Source organism: Hemibagrus wyckioides, linkage group LG13, assembly GCF_019097595.1.
Source record: "Hemibagrus wyckioides isolate EC202008001 linkage group LG13, SWU_Hwy_1.0, whole genome shotgun sequence".
NCBI classification, from domain to species: domain Eukaryota; kingdom Metazoa; phylum Chordata; class Actinopteri; order Siluriformes; family Bagridae; genus Hemibagrus; species Hemibagrus wyckioides.
The window spans coordinates 26,275,509-26,292,476 of NC_080722.1; the positions used below are offsets into that span (position 1 = coordinate 26,275,509).

Here is a 16,968-nt window from a genome sequence, read left to right on the forward strand (position 1 = left end):
ATTCACTGGTCAGAAAATCAGAGTTTGGTGAACGCAAACAGACAAAGCTTTACTTCTGTGTGATTATAAATCATGAAATCATTCAAGAACTGAGAAGACAGTATGGAGTCTCTCTGTGCATTAGCTCAGTTTGTTGCCCGGTTTATCAGCTAGTCATATGTGATGGGATTAAAAATAATAGTACTTCATCATCAATACTAAACACGACAAAGCACCTAGTCAGAGACCAGCAGATCCCGAGCATGTAACCTGGTAATTAGTTGCGACTGCACGTTGTGTGCAAGCCTCATAACAGCCAATATGTATTATTTTCCAGCTGAGTCATGTGGGGTTAAATGAAAAGATCCTGGACGCAGAGTGACAATGCTCCCACCGAACACCTCTAATTGGTTCAGCATGCTGCTTCCCAACAGGCTGAGAGCGGTTCTGTGAAGGCTTTCTGAAGGGCAGATTGTTTGTTCCTGGGATCACGAGGCAACCGAGATAATGATCAGGAGCTATGTGAAGTTCCTGGAGCTCGTCCACACCACGCCAGCGCACCGAGCATGTCCGAGAGGGGTGTTAATGAGGACACATGCTTTAGAGGATGACGTTTGGACTGTAAGTTACATGATGGAAAAAGAAAGGAATGTGGCCTGGATGTGTGATTAGGCTGTGAGGGATTTTAGGGAATGGAGCTTACTGTGTAGTGAATGCACTAATGTGTGTGTGTGTGTGAGGTTGTGAAGGCTAGTACCTTGGCAGCTGCATGGGGAGAAGCCCCCTGGTCCAGGAGAAGAAGAGCCACTTTCTGGTTATCGTAGTGCGCAGCTACATGCAGTGGAGTTAGTCCGCTCTACAAGCACCCACACACACACCCACACACACACACAAATAAATACACACACACAGTTAGATAATGAGATAAAGGTGCACCACCAGAAACTATTGTATAGCTCGGGGACTTATGATCAGAGCCACACATGCACACTACACACATTTCGTTTCTTCTTGCTCTGTTAAAAGCTTTGGTCTCACACACATCACTAATGGATTTCCAGACATACATCATACATTACAGCTCATTAGACAAGACACACCAGTAATGGATAGTAACCTAGAAAGACTTTAAGCTTACTCGGCTGTATCGAGAGCTGAGAGTTCAAAAAGTTCAAAAGTTACATCAACATTTATTCCTGGAAAGTTTAAAATCTATTACAAGTACCTATGTGTAGTTGATGCGGTTGCCAGATTGTCTATTACTCAGCAGAATCTGGGTTACTGCTTCTAAGTCAAGAACTTGATTTCAAAGCAAAAACAAAATGTGGACTGAAGACGTTTTTTTCTGCTGTTTAATGTAAATGACATAAAATCATAAGGAAACTGAAGAAAAAAAAGACTAAGAGATTAAACTACATGAGTGAGAAGATAGCAAGCATTGAAATCAAACTCTAATAAGATATCGCTAGCATATTTGCAGTATATTGTGGCACGGAAGGTTCTAGTAATTCTCACATTAATCGATGCTTGCGTCCGTCTGACGTGAGTTAACGCGTGGATACGGAAACACAACACTAAAGGCGTGTCCCTTACTTTATGCGCTACTCTACGCCATTTTGTAGTAGAAATAGCGTGAGTAGTTTGTTCAACAAAAAGAAGTGCACTTTAAATACCTGGATGACGCATTTATTCAACCAGGAAGAGAAGTTGAATTCATGACCTCAAAAAGAGGGGCGGGGCTACCATGTGCTTTTAAAAAATTCACTCTATTCTGCTAAAGCTACAGCAGCAGTGTCACGCTGCGTGCTTTTGACATCATTGACTGGGAAATGACACACTTCTCTTCTTATTAGTAAATAAACTCATTGCTTAATTTGAGATGATTCTACACTTGTCTTTAACTTCTCCTTGTATGCGGAGTGCAGAGAGAGAGGCTATTGAACCTCTCCAGTGATTTACACGATAGATTGAAAGGTGTAGAAGGGACACTGATGTGTATTTTCCCTTCTCTGAACCAGCAGTTCAGAGAAGGGAAACAGGCTACAGTTTGGCAAAATAACAAAAAGAAAGAAGCAGAGAGAAGAAAAGCTCAGGATGACTTGTGTCTCAAGGCATGCATGTATTTTTTTTTTTTAGTTTTTGTTGTGGTCATGTTTCTGGACTAACGGCAGTAACACAATCATCTTGGAAAGGATTTACTCCTGATTCTTCTGGACTTTACCTTTCCTGATGCATCTGGAGGAGCTCTCTTCTGCAGCAGGAGGTTGGCCACCTCTATTTTACCGTACTTAGCTGCCACGTGTAGCGGCGTGAATCCCTTCTGAAAAACATGAATAAATAAAACAGCACTTTACCAGCATGCACTCGTTACCGCACACAGAATCGCCCTGTTTTTGTAAAACAGACGCCGTAGAAAGTGACAGTTGAAGCATTGCGACAGTCCACTCGCTCCTTTTTTTATTCTAGAGGAATAATGTAATCCTTGTTGCACAATATCCTGTTGTGTAATCATCACAATTTGTTTCTGATGGCAATCATGAAGAATCTGTTCAACAGATCAGCTTTTACCGTTCATTTAAACTGAGCAAACATCACTTTCTGATGGTCAGTGTAGCTGTGGACGAGTCAGCGGCGAAGGTCATTCACGAGGACGACGACACACAGATATGACACAAAGTGTGTGTGTTTGTTCGGTGGTGAAAAGCCGCCTTTGATCCATGAAGCGGAGTGTAAACATGACAGATACATCACTCCTGCTGTACATTTTATCCTTCATAACCCACAGACGATCATCAGAGCTTTTCACACTCTTTAACACACTTTTAACTACTTCCCCTGGTGACTGTAAACTCGGAGTAAACACAATCCTGGGTTATCTTGTTAGAGGTTTCACACTGCTCATACTTTACCCAGGTTTAACACAGAGTGAAACCTTCCTCTAGCCGAGGTTAAAATCAGGGTTTAGACTCATGATGATATTCCATCCTAGTTCATTTCTTTTCTCATACAGAGATATTCCCTGAGATTCTGCTGTAACTCGAGCTCACAGCTCCAGCAAATCTGATCAATTAACTCTTTCCTTCTCAGCAGATTCCCACGCTGTAATCTCTGGCAGCTTTTCAGCCACGTTGACCTCAGATTGTTCATCTGTCACGGTCATGTAGATAAACCGAACCGGGCAAAAAATGTTCTTCCGACAGTTCGAGAGTCTGAGAGTGAACACATCCCTAAATTTACTTTTACGGTCTTGGCAGATGTTTATTCCTAACAGAGCAGATTACTGACCAAATCTAATCCAGAACTGAAGATTTCAAAAGTGTACTTTATCCTGATTTACTTTCAGACTGTAGAAACTTTTTTCTCTCTGGCTCAGTTCCTGTAGTTAACATTTCCATGTGTAAGGAATAAAAGGTGACGTTGTGTACTGTCACAGGAGAATGACAAATGGTGGAGTGATGATTTTTCCAAAAAAAATCCACACTTTGCCAAATTAAATTATTTTAACTATGCACTGATACAGTGCTCATACTTTAGGAGATTTTGGTGGACTTTAGAAGGACTAAAACTTTGACTGAGCCCATAACCATCATGGGTGAGGAGGTTGCAATTGTTGACAAGTATTTGGGTGTCCACTTAAACGACAGACTGGACTAAAGGACCCACACAGACGCTGTACACAAGAAGAGGATGAGCAGAGTCTATTTCCTGAGGAAGCTCAGATCTTTCAATGTCTGTAACAAGATGCTGGAGATCTTCTACCAGTCTGTGGTGGCGAGTGTGTTTGCTGTGTTGTGGTCAACATCAGCACCAGGGATGCCAGCAGGATTAAAAAGCTAATTCACAAGGCTGGATCTGTCGTTGGACACAAACTGGAGACGTTTGAGTCAGTGAGGAACAGGAGGTCACTGAACAAACTGCCCTCCATCACGTCACAGTGACGCTTGGGAAGGATCTGATACTCTTTCTGAGCTGACAGTCAGAGCGACGCTGAGCCATGATGCTTCTCGTGTCCAGGATTAATCACATACTTGCTTTTGGTTCTCCATGATTTCTAGCAAGACAAATTTAGAGAAACTGAAACCACGTATGTCCTTTACTGTATTTCACATCGATGCAGAAATTATCTTACATCTTCCTAACACAAACAGAGAGTTGTGTTGTGTTGCTAAACCAGCCCTAGAGAGGATTCACACAATTACGTGACAGATGTTTCAAGCTGTGTGCATGAACGTGTCATCGGTTTGCTGAGGGTCACCTTCTCTCTTCTCACACATACACAGCGCTGAGCGGAACAACACACGTGGTTATAGCTGCACAAATAAAACACACACCCAGTGCTGATCCTGAAATCTATCAGTCAGAGAACAGAACCCACGCTACGTCCATCACCTTCAGTTCTGCTGAAGAATGAAACCTGGTACATAAGTGTGTGTGTGCCTCGGTTTATTAGCCGCTCAGTAAGACCTACATGTATCTACTCAGTGGTCTGAAGGATCGCCTTGTCTTTCTGTCCCGAGAAACTCCCGGTGTGGGCTAGTCAGCAAAAAATGGCTAACACGCTTGATTTGTTAATGAAGAAGGAAATATTTCCTTCTTATATTTCCTGCATATCCACACACTCGATCCGGCCAAGAAAAATTGCTAAAAATATGTTTTTGGCTAGTTTTTGCATGCGTTGGCATGACAACTGAGAAATTTCTTTGGTTGGGATTTTGATGACCGGATAACAAGGAGGTCCTGCTAGCTGGGACAATCCAGACGTGCTGAAAGCTTGGTGGAAACTTTGCTCAGGAACTGTGTGTGTGTGTGTGTATGTGTGTGTGTGTGTGTATTTGCCTCCCACACAGCACAGCTGCTCTGGAGCAGTCACAGTGCAGGACAGAGCCAAACACCTCCAGAGACCTGTAGCAGCCTGTGACTCACACACACACACACACACACACACACACACACACACACACACAGCCTTAATTATCTACTGGAACTCTGCTGACACACACAAGCAGATCTGCAGAGCTGGAGAAGTTTAAAGTGTTTGAATGATAGACATTAATGAAAAAACATGTCTGATTATCTGTAAGAAGAAACCTTTTCAGGGGAAAGTGTTCACGTCACACTACACACTCGTTTTCATCACTGACTCGTCACAGCTGCTCATAATGAAGCAAGATCTTCTGAAAATGTTTAGAATGTTCTAGAACAGTGTAGTTTAATTCAATTCCATTTGATTTGTATAGCACCTTTTAACAATGGATACTGTCACAAAGCTTCTTTTATTTTAAATTTAGAAATGAATCATTTTATCTTTAATGAGAAAGTCCACTGGGACGGTGGTCAAGAAAAATGTGGCTCCAGGATGATATTTAGAAAGATAGATATGATATGAAACAGTTTAGGATGAACTGACTCTTTCATGACTGAAAAATAACCGAGTATGTTTAATTCTAAGCGTGAAGGAAAGCTGCTCACTGATTGGTTGGCTTAGAGAGCTCTACTGAGTACAGGAGAGTCACTAAATAAAATGCAAATAAACTGGTGAAGTGGTTTAAAATAAACTCCCAAGTTGCAATAGTGATATGAAGCTACGCTAAGGCGATGGTGTAGAAGGTGTCGATGTAAAATAAACTACATTTACAGTATTAGTGAATTGTCACTAGTGCAGAGTGAATAAAGAATTGTTTTGGACAGGAGACGTTCTGGAAAACTCCAGAACTGGACAGTCAGCGATTACTGACCCGTACACTGTACATCATCCGGATGAGTGAGAAAGGGAAAACATTTGTTTGTGTGTGTGTGTTTGTGTTTGAGACACACCTTGGTGGTGATGCTCAGTGAAGCGCCCTGGTCCAGCAGTATAGAGGCTACGTCTTTGTGGCCTTCACGGGCTGCCAGGTGCAGTGGTGTGTATCCAGATGTGGTGGTGGAGTCGGGCGCGGCTCCGTGCTGCAACAGCAGCTGCACAATCTCGGGCTTCCCCAGACGACTGGAGATATGCAGTGGAGTCTGGTCATCCTACACACATACACACACACACACACACACACACTCAGTGAGGTTATATTCTTACTCTCTATATTAAAACTACAGTATGATTAATATCCACTGCCCACTGTTCCAGCATTACAGCCGTGTTAGAACCATGTTTTATTTTAGAACCAAGTAACCATGTTTTAAGTTAGAACAACTCTATCACATACACACACTACAGTGAGCTATTAAGTGGTGTAAACAATAACTGAACAGTTTTTAATCATACCTTGGACTTGGCATCGACGTTAGTTCCGTTCTGCACCAGGTATTTTACTACACCCGTCTGTCCAGCCCTGGCGGCCATGTGGAGCGCTGTCTCTCCCCTCTATAACACACACACACACACACACACAAGGGCACTACCAACTCAACACATAAGCTTCTGGGAACCACCACAGTGGGACAATAAGCTTTTGTCTCTTTCTTTCTTTCTTTCTTTCTTTCTTTCTTTCTTTCTTTCTTTCTTTCTTTCTTTCTTTCTTTCTTTCTTTCTTTCTTTCTTTCTTTCTCTCTCTCTCTCTGTCTCTCTCACTCTGTCTATCTGTGTCTGTCTCTCTCTCTCTCTCTCTCTCTCTCTCTCTCTGTGTATATGCCCATGTGCTCGTCCGTGAAGCTAAAGCCAGCCCACTTTTCTTTCCATCCAGTCTGCTTTCTTTATTACAACTGCTGCTACACACACGACCCAAAGCAAACTTCTGTCTGAGGGAGGAGGAGGAGGGGGGGGGTGTGGACAGTCGCACATGATTACAGTCTGCCTGCTGGCCTGGAACTATAATTACAGAAGTGTTAGAAGCCCAGACCTGCTCTCTCAGACCCCTGTTTAGGCAAAAACCCGCGACTGTTATTACTCTAAAAGGCCGTATAGCATCAGGACATCAGAAACACAGGCAGGTTTCTTTCAGGTTCTCTTTCTCTCTCTCTCTCTCTCTCTCTGCCCAGAACAGAATTATTCACATGGTTTTTGCTTCATCAGCCTTTTTTTAATTCCCTCAGAGATTAAATGTGTGCTGGATCATGACACAGAACATAAGGAGTGGAATGGGTGCTAATGTTCCTCTACTCACCACGTTGGTTGTGTTTGGCGATGCACCGTGATTCATCAACTGAGTCACAATGTTTTCGTGCCCCATAAAGGCGGCCACGTGAATCGGCGTGAGTCCAGACTGGCAGATAAAGAACCGAGGGAGAGAGAGGATTAGAAACTTGCACCTTTGAAGTTCTGGGAATTGATATGACCTCACTGCTGTGTTAAAAACAGGAGAGTAAAGACAGAGCAGAGATCGCTCTGCTACCAAAGGAAAAAAAATAATAACATACAGTTCAACATGTTCATGTTACAGCAGGAGTTCTCCAATATTTTACACCCAGAGATTTCTTACTGTGCTGAAAAAAAATTCCATAAATGCCCTTATTCTCTAAACTCAACACATTCAGAGTTGAGAAGACTTCATCTAATCACGTCGTCTTAAAACGTAAATGTGACAGTTTACCTCTGACATGAACAAGTGTCCTAATTTATTAATGTTATTACTAACGCTATTTATATGATCTTTTTCTTTTAAAACCCTTGTGCTTTAGATTTAACTCAGTTTCATCTTAAAGTCAGTTTAGTTTCATAACCTTCATACTACAAAGTATATTATAATCAATTACATTAAACAGATAAAATATAACTAAATACTTATATCTCAGCACTAGATTAAAAACACAGATGGATTCAGTGAAGTTTTTATATCATGTATGGAAGAAGTCTCCAGTGTCAGCGCTGAGTAAGGGTCAGAGGTCACGCTGTAACCTGAAGTATCCTGGAACGTCTTCAGGGTGGATAACCTGAGCTTTGTGATTCCTCAGTAAAAAAAGTTGGCATTTTTTTGTCTTCAAGAGAAGAGGAAATGAGCGTTTATAGCTGTTGTAACATAAGTGATTACAGGAAATAGCTTGTTTTTTTTTGAACATTCCACAACTGTAAACAGTCGAAAAAAACTTTGATTCAAATGCTGTGGAATAAGAGGAATAAAACATGGGGTGACGTGCAGCACGTGCTGTTAGGATTAATTCTTTACACAAACTGACATAAAAACCTTGATCCTAGCTGACGGGGAGCTTGGTGTCAGAAATATAACACGTATAATACGTACAATACTGTGTGTGTAAAAGACCTGAAGCAGTCTAGCTGACCACACACACACACACACACACACACACTCACCTCTGTCACTGCCTGTATGGACGCTCCATGTTTCAGCAGCAGCTCCATCACTTTGATCCTGTTCTTCTTGCAGGCGATGTGAAGTGGTGTGAAACCATTCTAAAGAGAAAAGTGAGAGTCAGGGAAACGTCTCCAGCAGCAGATTAGGAAAGAAACGTCAGTTCCCTCTTTCGTCCAACCTTCTTACACACAAACACACCAAGTAAAAAAAAAAAAAACACGCCGCTGTATTTTTTAAACCGAACGGAAAAGCTGCACGTCTGCTGCTGCTGCAAGGTCTTTGCCAAACCCTTATTTCTACACTTTCCTTTCAGTTTGTTCCCTTTCCCCTCGTACAGTCAACTACAGGCACGCCCATTCTTTTCCAATTACTTAAGAGCATGAGAGCATGCTTCCAGCCCTCAGCCAAAAGCTGTATGTGTGTGTGTGTGTGTGTGTGTGTGTGTATTAGTGTATGTTCTACAGATCTCCAAGTTGCTGCTCAGAAATAAAGCTCATGTACTTTGTCCTTATAAAAACTTTCGTGTCCTGTTACATTTCAGTGCTAAGCCTCAGAGATGAAGATGAAGTGGACACTCTGCTGAGAAAGCTGCCGACGTACTGAGACCTATAGACATATAGAGGTTTATATATGGCTGCAGGTTTACTTCATTTAGAGTTTTAAACCCTTTAGATTGTCAGATTATTCATTATTTATTCTGACGTATATAGACATGTTGTTGTGAGGATCACAATTAAGCTCATTGGTATGTAAATGTTCACTGATCAACCATAACATTATGACCACCTGCCTAATAATGTGTCGGTCCTTCTTTTGCTGCCAAAACAGCCCAGACCTGTCAAGGCCTGGACTCTACTAGCCCCTCCTCCATTGGCCCCACCTCGCAACTTATAGGACTTAAAGGACTTCTAACACATCAACTTTAAAGGGCTTCTCGTTCCTCCTTTTGCTGCCAAAACAGCCCTGACCCATTGAGACAATGACTCCACTAGATCCCTGAAGGTGTGCTGTGGTATCTGGCTCCAAGATGCAAGTTGAGAGGTCCCTTATAGGACTTGAAGGACTTTTGATAGATACTGACCACTGCAGACCAGGAACACCCCACAAGAGATGCAGTTTTGGAGATGCTCTGATCCAGTGGTCTAGCCATCACAATTTGGCTCAAACTCGCTCAAATCCTTACACTTGTCCATTTTTCCTGCTTCTAACATCAACTTTGAGGACAAAATGTTGACTTGCTGCCTAATATATCCCACCCACTAACAGGTGCCATGAGGAGGAGATACTCAGTCTGATTCACTTCACCTGGCAGTGGTCATAATGTTATGGCTGATCGGTGTATAATACTAGACTTATTGGAAATGGGAAGTTGTGGAAAAATGATATTTTTCCTCAGTTTTATGCGAATCTGAACTCAACCCTAAGGATCAGTGTCTGAAATTTTGATGATCTTTAAGATGTTTTAACATCAATCCATACAAAATCATTAGATATGAAAATCAAAATAGTGAATTAAAAGTGTAATTAAATAAATACATAAATAACCCTACATCCTCTGCATACATTATAATTTCCTTGATTCAGTCTGCCATGTTTTAACTGAGTTATTTACAATATAAAAAAACAGCAAAATAATGGAGTTTGCCGGATGAAGTGCAGTTTTATAAGCTGCTGAATAATGAATGTTGAAGTCATATCGTTCAATTAAAGTAGTGATTTATTTGACCATCAATACTAGCACTATGACACTAGATGTTTTCTTCAATGCTCACGATCTTCTCTTTGATATATTTTTAGTTAAATTGTGTCTTGCTTTTCTGTGTGTGTTTAAAGGAAAGCACTTGTTTTTAATGAGGATGGTCTAGAATGTTCTCTGAAGAAAAATCTGGCAACCTCAGAAGCAGGTTATTTATATAATGAATGAGAAGCCCAGAAAATGTATTACGGCCCGGCGTCATTTTTGGACTCGAAATCAAACAGGAAATGAAGTGATATGTTGGTCAGTTCTTGGTCATATGAGCCAAATGTTATCATTTATTATGATTTTTTAAGTGTCCACCCACCAGCGCTTTGGCATTAGGGTTTGCCTTCTTGTCCACGATGACCTTTGCCACTTTGTAGTGTCCACAGTGGGCTGCTACGTGCAGCGCCGTCAGGTAATCGTTGGTGACATCATCTACAGGTACGTCATGATGCAGCAGAAGCTGTACACAGTTCAGGTGATCTCCCTGTGTGGCCATGTGCAGCGGGGACAGTCCGTTCTGGACAACACACACACACACACAGTGGACATGACTGTAAACATTTCTATTATCCATAAAGTAAAGAATGGAGTTCGGTCACATTAGCAGTGGGCGGTAAATGGAGCACAGTGAAGCAATGGAAATGTACATAACATAATGACTGTATTTATCAGTTCTCATTACAACATAAGTGTGTGATGAATCTTTACTTTCGTCTTGGACAGAATGGGAGCTCCGCGGTCCAGCAACATCTCCACGACCTGCTCGTGGCCACTTCTGGCTCCGCAGTGGAGCGGAGTGAGACCGTCCTGCGTGTTCGACATAAAGCGTGTTACAATAATAAAAGTGGAAGAACTGACTCTTTACAGAAAAACCCATCCACATTTTAACATTTGCTTTTGGCCCTTCTTCTGTACAGAGCTCTCAGCTCACTAAAGTACACTGGAAAAATAGATGAACACAACAGCTGCTCGTAATTTCTAAGCGACAGTAATGTCAAACACATGCTGAACTGGAGGCATACGACTGCTGTCACTCTGCAGAGAGTGCTGTAGGATTATATTAAACATTTTATCAGTCAGACTGAAGAAAAATAAGATCACATATAGCTGATAACATATAATGATTATACTGAACAGAATTTATACAAGTTTCTGATCGATGTAGAGTGAGTATGATCATGTAGTGTTAATGTAAACCAGATTCAGGAGGATGGTGCTGGTGCTGATGGGACCAACGTGCTGTATGATTTTATTCAGCCAATAAACACATTTGGATTAAGTCAATTCAACAAGCTTTTCTTCAGAATATGTGTTGCAAATTAATGTTCATTTTAAAAGACTAAACTCAGGAAAGCTAACTAAGAAAACAGATCATCAGACATTTTATACAGTAAGGGTTTGCATGACTTTCTAATAGGTTACCTGTTGTTTAAATAGTTAACGCAATAACTATTTCAGCACGTGGCTGTTTTTTTAGTCTGTCTCATTTGGTACATCAAAGCACACTTTAACATCCTACACATTAAATTCCCAGCTTCAACGCTTTTTTAAGCTACAATTCTAATGAGAAAACGAAATAAATTAGAAACAGATTTCACTTAAATGTACTTAATGAACTTCAAAGGACAAAAAAACTGCAGGAGGAATTCCCATAGGATCCAGCAGGAGAGGGATTAAAGACTCACACAGACTTTTCCACTTTATTTAAATTAAAATCAAAATGTGCGAAATATATTTATATTATATAAATAATAATAATAATTTTTATATTTATATAAATAATTAACGTAAAAGCACAGCCTCATACTTCTGACTCTAACATTTCAGACGAACAACGTTCACTTCTCTGCATCCCCTTACAGTCTGTGGTAGTCTTTCTGCCACCGTCCCGACTCCTTTAGGCTTACATTTGTGCTACTGATATACACTGATCAGGCATAACATTATGACCATCTTCCTAATATTGTGTTGGTCCTCCTTTTGCTGCCAAACAGCCCTGACCCATTGAGACAATGACTCCACTAGATCCCTGAAGGTGTGCTGTGGTATCTGGCTCCAAGATGTAAGTTGAGAGGTCCCTTATAGGACTTAAAGGACTTAGAGGATACTTTTGATAGATACTGACCACTGCAGACCGGGAACACCCCACAAGAGCTGCAGTTTTGGAGATGCTCTGATCCAGTGGTCTAGACATCACAATTTGACCCTTTTGGTCAAACTCACTCAAATCCTTACGCTTGTCCATTTTTCCTGCTTCTAACATCAACTTTGAGGACAAAATGTTCATTTGCTGCCTAATATATCCCACCCACTAACAGGTGCCATGATGAGGAGATACTCAATCTTATTCACTTCACCTGGCACTGGTCACAGTGTTATACCTGATTAGTGTACAGTCTGTCTCATTTAAAGGACAGCATAAGGATCTTCCATGATAGCAAAAGACAATCTATTGATGATATTATTAGTCATAATAAAAAAATTAATACGATTTTGTGATATGATCACACAGCTATATCCAGCCTCTTTGACGTTACTTGGCGCACCCTGTTTAAATGCATGACCTCACTTCCTATGGGTTAAACATGAAGCTGAAGTGAGTTTGGTGTTACCACAGGTGGCTCTGACCTTGGTTTTGGCATCGATGCGTGCTCCTCGTTCCAGCAACAGCTTGACCATGTTGCTGTTTCCTCTCTTCGATGCCACATGGAGAGGTGTGATGTCATTCTGTAGTGGTTTAGGGAAACAACAACGATACGACTTGAGAATGTTTACTTCAATCTATAAGAAAAGATCAGTGTACACAAAATCTATTTTAAAAAATTATTTCCAGTTTCAGCATCAGTCTTTCACTGCCCTAAACACTGGGATACAGTGATATTGAGTGTTTATGTACTCTATAAAATAAAATCTAATACTAAGATCTGTTCCTGCACCCTGTATATTAATGTACAACACTGATGTTCAGTGCCAGTTCACAATAAACACTAATACAGTGTGTTTCACTACACTGTTTCTGATCTGTGTATAGCAAAGAACAGTGCTGTTATGGTACAGTAACTGAAGTAACACCACCCTCTAGTGACAGCTGTACCTCGTAATACTGCACTGTAGACTGTAGCTCTCTATAAAGAAGTCACAACATATCACGTGTGCACTGTCATCTACTCACGCTATATCATAACCTTTACTCAACGCTGTAGTAGTAAGTTTGACATGAAAGCATAGTATGTGTGAATACAGAGGAACAGATTTACACTTCATTCAACACAAAGTCCGAATGGTACACAGTCACGTGTAAGCTGATCTTTTCAGCCTCTATTCTGGTGCACATGCTCGTCTCACTAAATGGCAACATGCTATGTTTACTCCTTCCTGCAGTCTAAACACGACCTTGTGTACGCTGCACTTCACGCTTTAGATTCCATTCAAAACTATGAGGTCATATTTCCTGTATACAGCTATGTGAGTGTACAGCCTGGTGTGTGTGGATCACAGCGGAGATGCCTCCTGAGGTTTCCATGTAAACAGTGCTGTTGTCTTACTTATACCTGCATCGTCAAGTACCAATGGGCAAATATACATAGAGTGTAAACTGGGTGTCCACATGTGCTGGAGCTGTGTAACGTGCACACTATAGATGTACGTTATGTGTAAATTGTACACTGAGTAGGTCTGACTCACACCCAGTTTTCTCATTTGAGGATAAACACCATGAGACCAGGGTATCTGAGGGTGGAACAGACCAAGACATCTCCATTCAGATTCTGTGGCACACTTTCGTACTAGACTTTGATGCCCACTCGAGTCTCTGGGTACATAGGTAGGTAGCTAATGTATAGAAGAAGCCGTCATTATCTCCACACATACATTACAGCACAGTGGAATTCTTCTCTTCATATATCCCAGCTGAGGATAATCGGGGTCAGAATGCAGGGGCAGCTATGATACAGCACTCCTGGAGCAGAGAGGGTTAAGGGCCTTGCTCAATTGCCCAACAGTGGAGCTTGGTGGTGCTGGGGCTCGAACCCTGATCCTCTGATCAACAACCCAGAGCCTTAACCATGTGAACCACCACTGAGTGGGTAGGTTTGGTGGGTAGAGAGTTAGATTGCTAGATTTGTTGCTTGAGAGGCTGGGTTGGCCCACTGTTCAGAAGGTTGTGAATTTCAATCCTGGGACCATTGAGCTGCCACTGCTGCTCAACCCTCAGTTGTATAAAATGAGATTAATGTAAGTTGCCCTGCATAAGGGTGTCTGCCAAATGGTTGGGTTGGCTGGGTTGATTTGGCTGGTTCAGATAGGTAAATAGACAGGTTGTTGAGTACAAAGGTATCTAGGTTCAGCTGATGGGGAAATTGATTTGCCTACGCAGATCATTATGGTCCTATAAATAATAGTAAAGTTAGTAAAGTTGGTAGAACAATAAGTAGGTAGGTAGTTGAGTGTGTAGGTATGTACATAGATAAATAGTTGAGTGAGTAGATACTGTAGGATGGAAGGTGGTTGGGTAAAGTTAATTGGTTGGGTAGGTGGTTGGGTGGGAAGGTAATTCTTGGTCATATGCTGAAAGACCATAAAGGAACATAGATAGCCAAGTAGGTGGTCAAGTAAGTTGGTTGGGTGTGTAGATAGAGAGATGGGATATGGAGGTTGGTACCTAGATACAAAGGTAGACCTTTTAGGGTGAGCAGTTACACATTTCTATTATTGATCCCATCTATTCTGTGCAAAATAAAATTGGCAAAACATGGTCTTACCCTGGCTCTGAAGTCCACGGCAGCACCTCGGTTGAGGAGCAGTGTAGCCACATTGATGTTGCCATAGTGTGCAGCAATGTGCAGAGGGGTGAAGCCACTCTGTAGGAGTCAGAATGAGAACACACTGGTCAAGACTTCACACACACACACACACCTCCCCAAATCCCCAAACAGCAGAGGACCAGACAGAGCCAGGCAAAGTTCAGCCAGCCTTTCACAGATACACTGAGCTAGGAGAAGCTGGACGTCCTTCAGACAAACCCTTCACACCGAGGTAAGAAGCTTCTTGTTATGAATTCAGGTCTAGACAAGTGAAATGTCTGATGTCATGCCTAATGGCAACACAGCTACCGATTATCTATAAGAGGTGTGGGTTTACAATAAAGGACATTTGCTCCTTCCAGGCTTTAGGTCTCGAGCGTCACCGAACACCAGCCCTAAAGAAAATGTTACTATCAGACAGACATCAAGCTGTTGAGGAACCCTAGCTCCATGCATCTGGAGAAGATTTGCTTTGCGAACATGCATGTGAGTCCACAATGCATGGCACCTAAGTGACACCTAATTCATATTACTTACATGCCAGGAGCACGTGAGTGTTTTTAAATAAATCTAATGACAAATATTATTACTATAACCCAAGATTACATGAACTGGAATTGCTAAGATTGAACAAAACTTTAGTAAGTTGTGTTTAGGTTTTGGAGAACAGTTGATCAGAACCCGTCTGGAGAAACAGCCAGCATTAGGATAGTGCAGTAAATCTGTGAGCATGTTCTCAGTGGGGTTAGTGAGCAGTAGGAGGTTAATGATCTGGTGAGTCTGAGGTGGGTGTGTTAGGGTAACTAAGTGCAGTACAAACCATACGTTAAAGAATTGAGAAAATAACTGTTGTTTAAGAGCAAGACCACATCTGAAGCTCCGCCTCCCATCTAAATTCCTGTCTTGCTCCTTCTCCACTACTGATGATGTTTCTGCATCCAATTCCTCCCCATCTCCTCTATGCTATTTATCTCCTACCCAAGAGTCTTCCCTAACTCCATCCCAAATTCTCAGAGTTCTCACACCTTTGTATAGCAGCGTAATCGCTCTTCATGTAACCGCTTGCTTGCCACTTAATTAGGTACGCTTACGGTGCAAGGTAGATCTGCCATAACGTTCCAGTTTATACGTATGCAGTTACACACCGTAGCCCGTCTACTGCTATGCACAATTTGTCAGTCTCTTATTGTTATATAGGACCAGTGTCTGACCAGGTATTATTTTGGTGCTGGATCATTCTCAGCATAGCAGTGACCCAGATGAGGAAGTGTGTCCTGTGGTGGTACTATTCTGTATTGGCTAACATATGATGTGAAGCCGACAGTAACAGTATACCTACAATGTGACCTGTTTTGTGGGGAACTAATAAGAAATAGAACAACAAAATATAACCTCATAAAAATCAGATGACTGGAGAGAAAAAGAGAGAGAACCTTGGGCAAGTCTGTGGAGTGAGAGCTTAGCGTACTGAGAACCGAACCTACTCTATTTTTATTTTTACAATCCAAGAGATGAATTTCAGAATAGATTTTTAAAAAGGGGCTAATATTTCATATATATACACAGAGTTATCCCCCAGCTAACTCCAAACTTCCTCAGCCTCAGCTGTGGTTTTCCTCTCCATACCACCTTTCCTTTTTCCCCGCAGTCCTATGAGTCTACTGTGCTATGGGTCTACTGCAACCGGCCCAAATAAATGAGGAGAAGCGAAGCACACAGAGAGGGAAAGGGTGATGCATTAACAGGAAGCAGCCAGGCGCGAGCAGGAGAAGGGCGTAAAGTCGCTGCACATATACCTCTGTGGTTCTATTCACCATCATCTACGGCAGCGCATACCCACGGGCCCGAGAAGGGGGAGAGAACGGCACGGTTAGTGTATCACACACTCACAATGGTACCGATGAAAGCTGCTTCATGGTGAGGGAGAGTCACAAAAAACAAGAAAAACAAAACACAACCACACAACACAACACACCACACCACAAAACATCACAAGAGCTCAACTGGATGGTGCATGAAGAATCTGTGAGCTACGAGCGGCACTGGAGATGCTTCCTCTAGTGCTGCCAACTACAGCAAGGCTCACGGAATAAGTAGAGTGTTTTGTATACTTCGAAAATCGATAATATTACATATACATAGCCGTTTATAATAATTATACATTTGAGAAGGAGAGAGGTGAAGCACCATCAAGTTCTAAGGA

General features: G+C 41.8%; 1 protein-coding gene across 16 annotated transcripts in view; it reads right to left on the bottom strand.

The window, feature by feature from the left end:
• The window catches only part of ank3b (ankyrin 3b), a 160,342-nt gene that overhangs the window by 45,732 nt on the left and 97,642 nt on the right, over positions 1-16,968 (bottom strand). For 11 of the 16 annotated variants that reach the window (XM_058406126.1, XM_058406127.1, XM_058406123.1 and 8 more), the window contains 11 exons: positions 16,562-16,585; positions 14,724-14,822; positions 12,592-12,690; positions 10,672-10,770; positions 10,283-10,480; positions 8,219-8,317; positions 7,074-7,172; positions 6,236-6,334; positions 5,794-5,991; positions 2,201-2,299; positions 737-835 (listed from right to left, as the gene is read on the bottom strand). In XM_058406126.1, the coding sequence (XP_058262109.1) occupies positions 737-835; positions 2,201-2,299; positions 5,794-5,991; positions 6,236-6,334; positions 7,074-7,172; positions 8,219-8,317; positions 10,283-10,480; positions 10,672-10,770; positions 12,592-12,690; positions 14,724-14,822; positions 16,562-16,585 (1,212 nt within the window). The remainder of the gene's footprint in view (positions 1-736; positions 836-2,200; positions 2,300-5,793; positions 5,992-6,235; positions 6,335-7,073; positions 7,173-8,218; positions 8,318-10,282; positions 10,481-10,671; positions 10,771-12,591; positions 12,691-14,723; positions 14,823-16,561; positions 16,586-16,968) is intronic. The other 5 variants (XM_058406132.1, XM_058406125.1, XM_058406131.1 and 2 more) reach the window with 1 other exon arrangement.